Raw genomic sequence first — 14,882 nt, forward strand, 5'->3', positions numbered from 1 at the left:
ACCAAATATTAGCTGTGCACGTACATCAAGTAATTAAGGAAACTGATATAATGCAAAGGAAACTGAATATAAAAATAAAGTTTTATGCATAAAGTACACAGGTCACTGACAAGATCACATCTAGAGCATTGTGTACATGACTGAGGGGCAACTTTTTTTTTTACACAGGGATGGTACACATATGGAATGAGCTGCTAGAGGAAGTGGTTGAGGTGTTGTGGTTGAGGTGTTAGCATTACTAATATTTAAAAGACATTTGGACAAATACATGGATAGGAAAGGCTTAGAAGGATATGTCTAAATGCAGGTCAATGGGGTTAGTATGCATGGACATTTTGGTCAGCATGGATCAGTTTGGGCTGAACGGCCTGTCTCAGTATGATAGGACTCTATAAATGGTCTCCTTATTGAAGGAAGCTTGCAAATACATGGACCAGTTCAGACACGGTTAACATCTCACAAGACAAGGTTGGACAGGTTAGATTTGTATCTGCTGGAATTCAGGGGAGTACGAGGCAACTTGATTGAAGTATACAAGATCCTGAGGGGTCTTGACAAGACAGATGCAGAAATGTTTCTTCTTGTGGGAGAGTCTAAACTAAGGGCTCACTGTTTCAAAGCCATTCAAAACAGAGCTAAGGAAATTTGTTCTATCTCACAGAGGATTCTAAGTCTTTGGAACCCTCTTCCTGGATAGTTGGAGGATGCAGAAACATTGAATTTTTTTTTTTACAGGCACAGCTAGATAAATTTTTGATTGCTAAGAATGCCCGTAAGGCCGGAAGATTATCTGGAATGGAATGGAATGCGATATTATCTGATCAGCTCTGATCATATTGAATGATGGAGCAGGATCAAGGGTCTACTTATAGTCCTAAATTGTATGCTTGTAACTTGTTGTGCATCTCCAGGAAACTGATGAGGTCTCTACGTGTTTACCTGAATCATCAGAGTTAATTTTCTTTTACATTTCATCAGACAGAAATATTATTCATGATGACTATTACTTATTAGTAAATTTATGCATAGTTTTATCACTTTCCCCCACCTCTCCTGATTAGATGCGCAAGGACCCCATCAAATGGGATTAAAGTCACTAAACGAAAGGCTTATTCTAATATTCCATTTTAATTTATTAAACAATATCTCAGGTATCTCATCTATTCTGGAGAGAAACCATTTCACTCCTTTACCACAATAACCATTTCACTCTTTTACCAGTTTAATTGGACTTTTGTATAAAACAAGGGGAAAATTTGCTTCTAAGAAATAAGACCTTCAAAGAATATTGAAATATAAAAATCATTTAGACAAAGGGAGTAGAAAATTAATTTACATAAAACACAATTAACTTAAAAATAATTAATTACTCAAAGCACAATCATTTCATTGACAAGATAGATGTATATGTAACCAAAAAATTGTCAAAGATCCCAGAAGTCATAATCACATAAAATTAGGTTTTAAACATAGACATTTTGGCTATGTTATAAATTTGTTCCAGTTAGCATCTTGGCTCCAAAAGACAAGGTTATATTTTGATAACCAAATTTAGGCATTTGACTGAAACATTACAGAAACACAGTTCAACTAAATAACATGACAACTTATAATTTATTTCTAGTGCAACATCTCCTGAAGGCCAGTGCCTTTGTAGGTATTGGGCCTCACAAAGAGGAGGTACAAGATTTGGGCACTCAATGTTAATAATGGTGCTTCTCTTCCTTTGTAAACAGTGTTTCAAAACTGTAGCTTGGTGATTCATCTTGCGTCAGCAGGGTCTGAAAGCAGGAGCAATGTGCAGAGTTAGAACATAAGTCAACTAACATGTGAATGGAGTCCAGCTGCTTGTCACCATTAGCAACACACACTTATTTGTAAACTAGGCAATAAAAGGAAAGAAACAGCATCTGAATATTGCCTTTTACAGTCTTAAGGTGTCCTATAACACTTTGCAGTTAACAAAATGTTTTTAAAGTGTGCTCATGCAGAAATGTAGTAGCCAATTTGCACACAGCAAGATCCGAGAAATAGCAATGTGATAACAACCAGATATGCTTTTGAATGATTTGGTATCTAGAATTGTGTTAACTGCCAACACAGCAAAATTCTTTAACCAGCGGACATAGTTTGAAGGGAATTCATAAAAGAACCAGAGGAGGATGTAATTTTAAGTAAAGATTTGGAATACACTGCCTGGGTGGGGTGGTGGTGGTGGTGGTGGGTCTGGAAAAAGATCTGAATGTCCACTGCTGTTACCTTGTCAATAGCTTTGACAGTGTGCCAAATATCTCCAGTCACCAGCCTATCAATGCTCACTGTGAACAGCAGGTGATTGCTATTCACAGTCTGTTAAAGGCAACCTTTTCAACGAAAGTTTAAAAAAAAGAATCCATGCATGAGAAACAAAGGACCTGTCAGGACAGATTGTCAAAATGGGATTGATAAAGAGGGTCACTTTAAAGTAGATGGAAAGATAGAGGTGGAGTCGAAATGGAGAGAATTTCAGAAAATTGACCCATGTGGCTGAAGGTATAGCTGTCAATGGTAGATTGAAGTGAAAGGATACATAGGAGACGAGTCCAGTATTTGAATAGAATCCTTCCTGATGAAGGGCTTTTGCCTGAAATGTCAATTCTCCTGCTCCTCAGATGCTGCCTGACCTGCTGTGCTTTTCCAGCACCATACCCTCGACAGTGTTTGAAAAGCTTGAGGAAAGGAATTTTACGGTATTGGAGGATCCATAAGACTTGAAGCATAAAAGTGATGGTGTTAAATAAGAATGTTTGAATTTTATAGAATAGGTACATACTGCTTAGACAACATCTTGAGAAATGTTGCAGCCATCTTTCTTTGTTTTAATCAGATGTGTTAAAAGAAAATGGCCTTCCTTCTCAGTTGCCTACCACTACCCAGTGCATTCTATGGATTAAGGGCCTTAAGTGGGCAATAATTGGTCACTTAAGGGTTTTAATAGGCCTAAGGATGTGGATTTTGCCAAAGTGGGCTTTCATTGTGACCGGAGAAAGTGAGGATTGCAGATGCTGGAGATCAGAGCTGAAAATGTGTTGCTGGAAAAGCGCAGCAGGTCAGGCAGCATCCAAGGAACAGGAGAATCGACGTTTCAGGCATAAGCCCTTCTTCAGGAATTCCTGAAGAAGGGCTTATGCCCAAAACGTCGATTCTCCTGTTCCTTGGATGCTGCCTGACCTGCTGCGCTTTTCCAGCAACACATTTTGAGCTTTCATTGAGACCGGATTGAATAACGTCCTTAAAGAGCTTGAGAGAATAGATGCCGAGATAACGTTTCTCCTGTCACACAGTCAGGGAATAAGGGAGAATGGGATAAGGAGAAACTGTCATTCAGAAGCATGGGAGTCTTTGCCTCACATTTGAGAATGTTAAGCGGTTGAGTGTATTTAAGACTGTGATTGATCACGTTGGTTGCTCTAGGAATTCATGGTTAAAGGGCTACTGTTTTTTCCACGTATTTCATGGGATGTAGATGGTGCTGACAAGGCCAATACTTGTTATCCTTCCCTTGAGAAAGTGGTGGCAAGCTGCGTTTTTGGTCTAGATGCACCACAATACTGTCAGGGAGGGAACTCCAGGATTTTGATATATTTATGGCAACAGAATTTCAAATCTGGATCATGTGTAGCTTAGAGGGAAACGTGCAGGTGGTGATATTTCCTTGCTTCTGCTGCCTTTCCCCTTCAGGTGTTAGTGGTTACATGTTTGGAAGGTCATGTCAGAGGAGGCTTACTGTCTTGCTGCAGTGCATCATGGGTATGGGTGCGTACTGCTGTTAGTGTGTTGGTGGTGAATGGTGTGAACCTTTAAATTAGTTGGTGGAGTGCTGACCAAGCACACAGTTTTATTCTAAACAATGTTGAATGCAGTTGGAGCTGCACCCATTTAGGTGAAGAGAGTATTCAATTACACTCTACTTTTGTTTTGTAGATGGCAGTTAGGATTCAGGGAATAGCTTTGCATCGCAGAATTCCTAGCCTCCAGTCTGCTCATATAGCCACTGTATTTATGAGACAGTGCACAATGGGAACCTTGAGAATGTTGATAGTCGGGTTTCAGAGATTGTCAAGGGTAGGATGACTAGATCATCTTTTATCAAAGATAGCCACGTCCTTGCATGAATGCTACTTGCCACTTAGCAGCTCAAGGCTGAATGCAGTGGTCCTGTTGCATTTGTATATGGTCTAGTTCAGTATCTGAGGAGTTGTGAATTGTGCTGAATATTTTGCAAGATCTTTGAACACCCATGATCTAATGATAGAGAGAAGCAGCTGAAGATGCCTGGACCTAGGATGCTATCCTGAGGGACTCACACAGATGTCCAAAGACTGACATAATTTACCTCCAATAACCAGAGCTGAAAAAGGTGTTGCTGGAAAAGCGCAGCAGGTCAGGCAGCATCCATAGAGCAGGAGCATTGACGTTTTGGGCATATGCCCTAAACATCGATTCTCCTGCTCCTTGGATGCTGCCTGACCTGCTGCACTTTTCCAGCAACACATTTTTCAGCTCTGATCTCCAGCATCTGCAGTCCTCACTTTCTCCAATAACTAGAGCCATTTTCCCTCATGCCAGGTATGACACCTCAATTCCCATTAGCTCCAACCTTTAGCTAGGGCTGCTGATGCGACACATGCTCAAATACTGCCCTGATGTTGAGCAGTCACTCTGCTCAAGTTCAGCTCCTTTGTTCACATAGAACAACATTGTAATGGGATCAGTGATCTTGGCAGAATCTAAAATAAGCATTAGTGAGGTGGGTAATCCTATGTAAGCGCCACTGGTCATACTGTCAAAGACATTTTCAATTGACAATCAAGAATAATGCACAAAGGTGGAATTGATCTCTGGAGTTAATTATGATCTTAGTAAATTGATGAGCAAGCTTGAACCATCTTCTCCAGTATTTATACTCATTTGAATTGGGAAGGTCACTGGACAAATTTTCATTTAAATCATAGTGAATCCATGATACTATAAGTTCTGACGTGTTGAAATGTCACCTTGTTAAAAATCCATATAATCATGAAGTTGTCAGAAGCATTGTGTTAGAAAGAGTTTAGCTTCCACATCGCAAAATCGACATTAGAATGATGCTTTTAAGCTTGTTAAAGCACTGCACACAGACTGAAGGATTACGGGCACCTTCAAACTCCAAAAATTTATTTTAAGTCATGTGCTGTACTCACTGTGAGGTTGTTAATGCCTTCAGAGAATGCTCCTATCTGTTGAACTGCCCTTTCAGAATCTTCCATCTGTAAAACCAGATTTCATATCAAAGCTGAGTCACAACAGAAAACCCTGATCTGATTTCTGAATTGTTTCTCCTGGACCTGATGCTATTTTGGTAACAGGTTCATGACTTGCTGTGGGAATAGATTGAGACAACTTATGTTGATTGTAGAATCAAGTCAGGCTTGCTTTCCCAAGAAGTGAAATCTGTACGTCGATGAGAAAAAAATCCTATTTGCATAGCTCACGGCTACAATTATAATGATTGCTAGGGAATGTCATTAAATGTACATGCCATAATCCCAAGTGCACCCTCAGTGAAGCATCAACTGTTTCCTAAGGGATACAATAACTATTTAGCTGCGTGCCATTTCATTCCCTGAGAATGCTAAGGGGAGATTTAATGGAGATATTCAGAATCCAATTGTGTAAATCTTTACTGATGGAAGATTGACAACCAAAGTCAAAGATTTAAGGTAATTAGTAAAAGAGCTAAGACAGTAGATGAAGGTATTCTTATGCACTATGTGTTATCATAATCTGGAATATTCCACTTGAAAGGGTCCTGAAATAAATATATTCACGAGGGAATTGGATAAAGACTTGAAGGGGAGGAAAGTTTGCAGTCATGGGCGAAAGAGAGAGGAACTAATTGAATTACTTGTTCAAAGAGCCACCACAGAAACAATGGACTGTTTATTATCAGCTTCCTTCTGTGCAGCACAATTCTATGAACATCTTCTTACTTATAGCACATGCTTTTGATTAAAATTCTATTTGTCTTGCTAATTACCACTCAATTAGTTGTACTTATTTAGGATTGTGGACTCTATTCCCATAATTTAAATTCCTTTATATTTATTGAGTTAACCAACTGTTAACTTCAAAACTTCAGAGATGAACCATAGGTCCTAAGTGACCTGTTCCTCTTAAAAGCGTTACAAACTTTTGGGCTCTCAGGTGATGGAGGGATATGGGGATGGTGCAGGAAGATGTAACTTAGTTAGGTCAATAAACAATTTGATTGGTGCAAGTCCCAGGAGCAAGTCTACTCTAGCTTTAGTTCTTGCATTGTTAAATTAAACTTAACAGAATGGTGTGAAGTGTACCAAGTGATTTGTCCAATGTGTTTGTCTTGTAACGTAAGACTTCAAATATAAACAGCATTTTGTGGAAAATATAATTATTCTGATGCTAGTCTTGGCAATAAGGATTCTGTTGGGACAACAGATCGATGAAAATGTAGAAAAAAAAAAGAGATTCAAGATAATAGGCTCATTACCAAGTGCTATGAAGTTAAAGACGTGATACTGTACCTTGAAGAGAGAGTGAATACTATTTTGCACAGAGTTTACAAGCACCTGTCAAATTGAAAATATGTAACATTTGGCTGTGAAATAGATACCTGAACAGGCTGATGTTTGACAACAATTCAAATTTAGCCAGTTTAAATTATGCCCCAGGATGATAAAATCCAATTGAGTTTGAATTTGTTGGTTCCAAGTTGGCAAAAAAATGACACGATCTGATGTTGGGGCTATAAAAAAGTGGGCATTTTGAAAGTTAGAGTAACTGTCATCAAGAGAGAGAACCCGAAAGATTGGAACACACTATCAAAGGTACCCTTTCATATGAAATATCTTCACCTTTCCTTTTACTGTGATGACCAAGGAAGATCTTCAGCTGGAAGACAACAGACACCACAGAGGATAGCTGCTGTATGGTTTTGAAATTAAGCTGATGTAATTTTAATAAGTGTTTATTGGAACAGCATATTGTTAAACATGGAGGCAGGTAATAAGCAGTTAAGAGAAAGGGGGGGGGCTTTGAGTTGTGAATAGTTGTTGTTTAATGCTCACTTTTAGAGTTCAGAATAAATTGATAGTTTCTTTAAGTAGTGGAATTTTGGAGTTCTGTCACTCAGTTTAACAGATTACGAAGGTGAGGTGAGCATTTCTGGGTGTTTGGTTTGATTAACAGAGAGGTTCACCCCCATATCGTAACACAAGTATATTAAACTACTTGTTCCATGTAAAAAGAAAATTAACTTCACAGCACCAAGTGCAGGACAGCTGTGGAAGATTCCACATTCCAAAAGAAAAATATAGCCTCACTTCTGGATTCTTCACTATGGTTTCTTAGATAATGCCAACTTTTAAATATGAAAAAAATACCAATGACTTCTAAATCCTTAATGTCTTCAGTAACGAAAGGCCCCAAGACAAAAGGCAAATCCACTAAACTGCCTGAATCTCAAGCAACTGTTAACCAACAAGATTTGAATATTCCTATCTTAGCATCTGATTAACACCCAACTTTTATTATCAGCAAACATTTTCAGAAAATTAATGATAGCAAACTGAATGAAGAGAGTCCATTGGAATTTAAAATAAATATTACATTCACAAAATGGTTTTGTTATATCACAGTACATGCAACTTATCACATCACTCATACATGTCTACCTACCACATTCCTTGGTTTCAACAAAATCAAAGCATCCCTTTCCTCCTCCAAGCTACATTTCTCAATACAAATAAATTGCCAAAGCCATCCACTCCAACTAACCATCCTTAAACTACATCAATCAACCCTACCTATCCACTATTTTCCTCACCTTACCATTATATCCCAAAACCTCACCTATCCTCATAATCCTATCTATCCTACCATCTTCACTTTCTCATGTCCTCATCCAGGGAGGATGGAATTGTCTCTAAGTCCTACCTACTAACTTGCAACATATTCCAAAACTTTGTCTACTTTGGATTAAAGAAAATGTCTGTCTGATCACTCGAATATTTCACTTATTACCTTGAGCAATTCGTCAGAGTAAGTTTTTGACAATTCACCATGATCTCCAAAATCAATTGGGCCACCTTCATGGCTGCACAAAGAGTGGCAGTGAGCTAAATTTTGCATTATTCCAGCAGCAATCCAGCCAAGTGAACTAACCAAACTCCTTAGTTCTTGTCAAGCCATCATAGTCATACCAGACCATAGGGCTGCTCTCACATTACAGATGACTTGGTGGTGTTTTAACCTGAGGATCAGAGTGCCTCAGGTAAAGGGACAGATTGAGGAGAGTCCTTCATAGTCACTTCAACTGGTGTGGGAATTAAACTCATGCTGTTGCCATCAGGTCTGCATCACAAACTAGTCATCTAGCCATCAGAGCCACAACCAACATCTCCTAGTTCTTGTAAAAACCTGACAATAGGTTATCTGTATTTTAAACTTTTATAGTTCTGCAGAATACTCAATCCACTTGAGCCAAATCTCTCAAGCCAGTTTAAAAAAAAACAGATACATCAACTCAAGATGGACATCCATAAAAGGTGCTGTGGGCGGTCAACAGTATTGTACTCCAACACAATCTGCAACCTCATGGACTGGCATAACTCTCGCTCAACTATTACCATCATGTCAGGGTATCAACAGATGCCAGACTACAAACAATTCAATTCACTCCATGTGATATCATGAATTGGTTGGAAATGCTGGATGCTGCAAAGATTATGGGTCCTGACAACAGTCCAGCAGTAGTACTGAAAACCTGTGCTCCATAACTTTCCACGGCCTTAAGTCAAGCTGTCCCAGTACAGTTGCAACACTGACATCTACCCAACAATGTGGAAACTGCTCAGGTATGTCCTGTGCACTAAATCCAACCCAGCTAATTATAGCCGCATCAGTCTACTCGATCATCAAAGTGATGGAAGGTGTCATCAACAGTGCTATCAAGCAGCATTTGCTCAGCAACAACCACCTGCTCAGTTACACTCTGCCAGGGTCACTGAGCTCCTGATTGTTAGGCAGTACCTTCCACACCCATGACCATTTCCATCTAGAGAAGGGTAAGGACAGAAGGTATAAGGGAGCACCACCACCTGCAAGCTCTCCTACCAAGCCAAGTACTGTCCTGACTTGGAAATGTATCGCCATTCCTTCACTGTAGCAGAGTCTAAATCTTGGCATTCCATCTCTAAATACATTGTGGGTCAACTTACAGCACAGGGACTGCAGCGGTTCAAAGTGACAGCTCACAACCACCTTCTCAAGGGCACTCGGGAATGGGCAATAAATGCTGGTCCGGCCAACAATGTCTACAAGTTAACATAGTGGAGAGAAACTCAGAGCAACTACTTTTTGAAAAAGTATTTTTATAGAATACTGTGTGGAAACAGGCCTGTCAACCCAACTTGAAGGAAAAACAGCACTCATCGTGGTGTCTGTCCACAAAGGAACTCTTTTCACCCTATCAAATGTCAACAAATTCTGTGAAAACAATTCACATCAAGACTTTAAGTCAGCAAGAAAACTGGTGGATTTGTGATGCAGCCAAAGTTGACGATGAGTTAATCACACAGAATTAGGTCATTTGGCTTCTTTTATTTTAAGATTACTTACAGTGTGGAAACAGGCCTTTCAGCCCAACAAGTCCATATCAACCTGAAGCGCAACCCACCCATACACCTATATTTACCCCTCCATCTAACACTATGGGCAATTTAGCATTGCCAATTCACCTCACCTGCTCATCTTTGGACTGTGGGAGGAAACCCACGCAGACACGGGGAGAATGTGCAAACTCCACACAGTCAGTCGCCTGAGGCGGGAATTGAACCCGGGTCTCTTGGGATATACCAGTGTTATACTTCTCATGAAATTCCTTCATTTCTCTTTATCTCACTCTTATCCGCATAATCTTCTATTCCATGCACTTACTGAGATGACCTCATATTTCCAAACACCCTTCTTGCTCCTGTCCAGATTATAAAATGAAACAAGGAGAACTTTATCAAGAAGAATCCCTTTATTTGCAATTTTGTAAAAACAAAATCAGAACATTTTATATAGTCCTTAAGATCAGGGATTATCCATGTGAGTTTTTAAAAAGACTCAAGAAACTATTATCAATGCCATTGACAAAAGGGTATAAACAGGACAATAATTTTTAATAAACATGTTCAATTAGGGAAATAACCATTCTTTAAAAATTTGGATAGGCTTTAAATTGTTCTCGACTTGTACATTAAACTCATTTTATAAAAGGTTAAGTTTTGCTTTTAACCTTTCTGGGCTGGACGGTGTGGGAGAGTAGGGACCTATGGAGTTCAAATAATCAACATTAAATCATATTTACCTTCATTTACATATATCTCAAGTTTCTGATATTTTTGTAATTATCTGCAGACCCCTTCCTAAACCTTAAGGCCCCTTAAATACAAATAAGTTAAATGAGGTTACCTCATCCTCAAGGGTTGTATTGCAATGTTTGGGTACAAAGGCAACAATTTAGGCCTTCTGATTTGAGAGGATTTAAAAAGCTAGTTCAATGGATTTATTTAAACCTTCATTAACCTACAGGCATTTTAATATGTTTGCATCCTGCCTCACTGTTTTACACCCAATATTTGGGACTTACTAATCTCCAACACTTCTTTGCAAAACAACAAAGATCATAATTACACCGTACAGAGTCATGGATCGAGGGGGTTATTCTGGTCTTGATGCTACCCTGATGTTTCAGAGATAGAATGTTACATTGACTCCAATATAACTCAAAGTTGGCAAAAAACCTACAAACAAATAAACCATGGCATTTACCATTCTTACTGTTTATAGGTGGATCTATTTTTTGGCAAATGACACTTGCATGGTACAACATGTGTTCCTGTAAAACCTCAGACACAATACTCTGGAGCCAAAATGTTTGTGATTTACATCATGACTTTGTTGCAAACTTTGCAGCCGGACTGAAAATACCCCATGACAGTTCTGGATGAATATCGTGCGTCAGGAATAAAAGTGTAATTTTAAAATAAAAACCAGATAGAACTGGATAGGCTGAAGGGTCTCTCCTGCATTGTATGATTCTAACAGCACATTGCATCACTGGACTGTCTGATGGGAATAGCTCGAATTTAGTGTGGCTTTCCCACATTAACTTTGATCGCTCCAGAGCTTGGAGCACTACATTCGCAAGTAGCAGAATGTGCGAGAAAAGGGGGGGAAGCAATAAAGTGACAATTTTGTCAGGGCGACAGAGATTACATTGACTTGTGAACAAGTTAAACCACATCTGTTAACAAGCACAAGTGTCCCTCCCTTTAAATATCTAACTGTTTCTATGCCTAGGTTCACTGTAAAACTGCAAGATTCAATAGCAAATTTTAACATTAAGGCAGGCTAAGAAAATGAGAAATGTCTTGCATCAAGAGGATATAATAGGCAAATACTATAAAATCACTTGGCACTCAAAAGGGAAATGCTGACAGTTCCTTTGTCTGTGGTCTGGGGAATGGCTGTATTTACAGATGTTGTTCTCTTGTACTCATTAGAATTCCACAGGCTTGTTGTGCGTAGATTTCTGGTCTATTCATTCTAACATATCACAGATTATTCTACTGCTCGACTGCTAGATGCCTGTTTATGGGGTCATTCCATCAGATCTCCACTTGGGAGGTCAACCTCGATAGATTGTCTTTGGACACTGGACTCAACATTCCCAGGAATTACCTTGGAACTAACACTTCTTCACCTGCAATGCTGTCAAAGCTACATTGGCAAAGTGGGACTGAGGAAATCCCTGATAACTAAGGCACAGAATGGGCCCCATCTCATCAGACATCATTTAGTGTCAAGTACTAGGTGATCATGTAACATAATTTCCTCTCAAAATTATAAATATAAAATACATACATTGCGCATAAATTTTAAAACACTTTATACAGAATTTAAGCCTCTAGAATAACATGAAATATATCAATATGACTTTTCATGCCAAAATATATATTTCCATTGATTCTGTACAAGTAGAATGGTTTTAGTGAAACACACAATTCTCTTCATTTAAAGAGTTACTGTGAAAATGGTGGGTTATAGTAAGACATCATGTTATTAATCCGTAAGCATACTGTTGCTTGGATGGTTAAATCGTTACTTTGGCTGGAGTCTTCTGGATGATTCCTCCAGAGTTGTGTTAGTACGTTAGCAAGTGATGTCATGCCCAATGCTTCACTGTCTTGAGGTTATCAAACGTTATCTTTTTTAAAATCTTGGCTTCCTAGGATCTCCTGCTGAGGCACATTAACACTTCAGATTCCCCACCTGCTCCAGTCTGTTCAATTCCCTGTCTGCCACAATCTTCTTTGCCTTGTATCCTGTACAGTTCCTCTGGGAACCATTAGTTGCTGGATGAACTGTGCCTGGAGGACAAAGGTAATCACTTGACTCATCAAGCTTCTTCTTCCTGAGATTTCCAAAATGAGAAAAACCAAGCTTCTTTGGCTGGAATGAGAAAGAGAGAGTGTGTCAGAGATACACAGAGTAAGGAAACAGATCCTTCAGTCCAACTTGCCCATGCTGACCAGATATCCTAAATAAATCTAGTCCCATTTGCCAGCATTTGGCCCATATCCCTCTAAACTCTTCCTATTCATATACCCATCCAGATGTCTTTAAAATGTTAAAAATCACAAAACACCAGATTATAGTCTAACAGGTTTAGTTAGAAGCACTAACTTTCAGAGCACTGCTCCATCATCAGGTAGCTTCCTGATGAAGGAGCAGCACTCCAAAAGCTACTGCTTCTAAATAAATCTATTGGACTATAACCCAATGCTGTGTGGTTTTTAACTTTGTCCAACCCTATCCAACACCAGCACCGCCACATCATGGTTCTTATATGTTGTAATTGCACCAGCCTCCTCCACTTCCTCTGACAGCTCATTCCATACATGCAACACCCTCTGTGTGAAAAGGTTGCCCCTTAGGTGCCTTTTAAATCTTTCCCCTCTCACCCGAGAGCTATGCCTTCTAGTTTTTGACTTCCAGAGAGAGCGAGAGAGAGCACGAGAGATAAATCTACAGTTAATAATAAATCAGATATCAACTATCATTAAACTGGGTAGCATTCCCTCATTCCACAGACTGTGGCTTTAAGTTTGACTTCAGATACTTGAGCATTTAATCTAGGTTGGTACCCCATTAGAACCCTGCAAAGCGGTGCACAGAGGTCTGATTCTTCCCAACAAGATGCCAAGTTGTCTCCAATAGACCTAAAAGATTCCAGAACAAGATCAAAAACCAGTTCTCTCCATAGTGTGGGACTAATATCTATCCGTCAACCACCAAAACCAACACCAACACAAATTATCAGCTCATCATTACATTTCAATTTGTGGAAGCTTACTTTGTAAACTGGCTGCCACACTTTCATTCCAACACAGACTGCATCTGATAAAGTATTAATGAAATACAAAGTACATTGGGACTTAGAGTTTATAAATACTGCAATACAAATTTCAGTAAATAATGGACTTCTGAATCTGTAAGTAACAATTCAATTTCCCTCTATTTTCTGTTATGCCTGTCACTCAGAGGCATATGAGTGAAACCAGACAAAGAGACAACATCTGATAAATCCAGCTACCTTGCACTTTGACCCCAACCAAATCGACGAGATCTCTAGCCAGAGATCTTTATACCATTACTACGTATCCTTCGGGTTGGTTGGTTCAATTGGTTTTAAAAAGCATACAGAGTCTATGCCAATTAAAGACAGAGATGTATAGCACAGAAACAGACCCTTCAGTCCAAATTGTTCATGCTGATATCTTAAACTAATCTAGTCCCATTTGCCAGCACTTGGCCCATATCCCTCCAAACTCTTCCTATTCGTATACTCATCCAGATGCATTTTAAATGTTGTAATTGTACCAACCTCCACCACTTCCTCATTCTGTACATGCATCACCCTCTGCATGAAAAAGCAACCCTTATCAATTTTTTCCCTCCTATCCTAAACCTCTGCCCTCCACTTCTGGACTCCCAACCCCAGGTAAGAGACCTGGTCTACTTACCCTAGCCATGCTCCTCATGATTTTATAAACCTCTATAAAGGTCACCCTCTGCCTCTAAAGCTCCAGGGAAAACAGCCCCAGCCTATTTAGCCTCTTCCTATAGCTCAAACCTTCCAACCCTGGCAATATCCTTGTAAATCTTATCTGAACCCTTTCAACTTTCACGACATCCTTCCTTTAGGAGGGAGACCAGGTTTGTATACAAGGGTTTCAGATTTTTAAAAGGTTTCTGCCCTATAGAAAATAGAATTGTTTGCTCATATGTTTAGGTCCCACAATTGGATGGTTTGGTTGAGACGAAAAGCAATGAAGTGGAAGCATGACAAACAGAAGGGAGAAAAGAATAGAATCATATATTGATGATATGAGGCAAAAGTGAGGACTGCAGATGCTGGAAACCAGAGTCTAGATTAGAGTAGTGCTGGAAAAGCACAACAGGTCAGACAGCATCCGAGGAGAAGGAAAATCGACGTTTCGGGCAAAACCCCTTTATCAGGAATGAAAGCAGGGAGCCTTTGGGGTGAAGAGATAAATGGGAGGGGGTGGGGGGGTGGGGCTGGGGCTGGGAAGAAGGTAGCCAAGAGTACAATAGGTGGGTGGAGGTGGGATGGAGGTGATAGGTCAGAGGGGAGGGTGGAGCGGATAGGTGGGAAAGGAGATTGGCAGGTAGGACAGGTCATGAGGATGTCGCTAAGCTGGAAGGATGGAACCAGGCTGAGGTGGGGGGAGGGGAAATGAAGAAACTGGTGA

The 14,882-nt window shown here is 39.7% G+C and overlaps 1 protein-coding gene across 14 annotated transcripts in view; it reads right to left on the reverse strand.

The window, feature by feature from the left end:
• Positions 1-1,363: 1,363 nt before the first annotated feature.
• ppfibp2b (PPFIA binding protein 2b) overlaps positions 1,364-14,882 on the reverse strand; it is a 268,409-nt gene continuing 254,890 nt past the window's right edge. For 5 of the 14 annotated variants that reach the window (XM_072592536.1, XM_072592529.1, XM_072592537.1 and 2 more), the window contains 3 exons: positions 12,379-12,558; positions 5,223-5,288; positions 1,365-1,781 (listed from right to left, as the gene is read on the reverse strand). In XM_072592536.1, the coding sequence (XP_072448637.1) occupies positions 1,704-1,781; positions 5,223-5,288; positions 12,379-12,558 (324 nt within the window). In that variant the 3' untranslated portion in view covers positions 1,365-1,703. Of the gene's footprint in view, positions 1,782-5,222; positions 5,289-9,906; positions 10,031-12,378; positions 12,559-14,882 lie in introns of those variants that run through there. The other 9 variants (XM_072592534.1, XM_072592542.1, XM_072592541.1 and 6 more) reach the window with 3 other exon arrangements.

Source organism: Chiloscyllium punctatum, chromosome 22, assembly GCF_047496795.1.
Source record: "Chiloscyllium punctatum isolate Juve2018m chromosome 22, sChiPun1.3, whole genome shotgun sequence".
NCBI classification, from domain to species: Eukaryota; Metazoa; Chordata; class Chondrichthyes; order Orectolobiformes; family Hemiscylliidae; genus Chiloscyllium; species Chiloscyllium punctatum.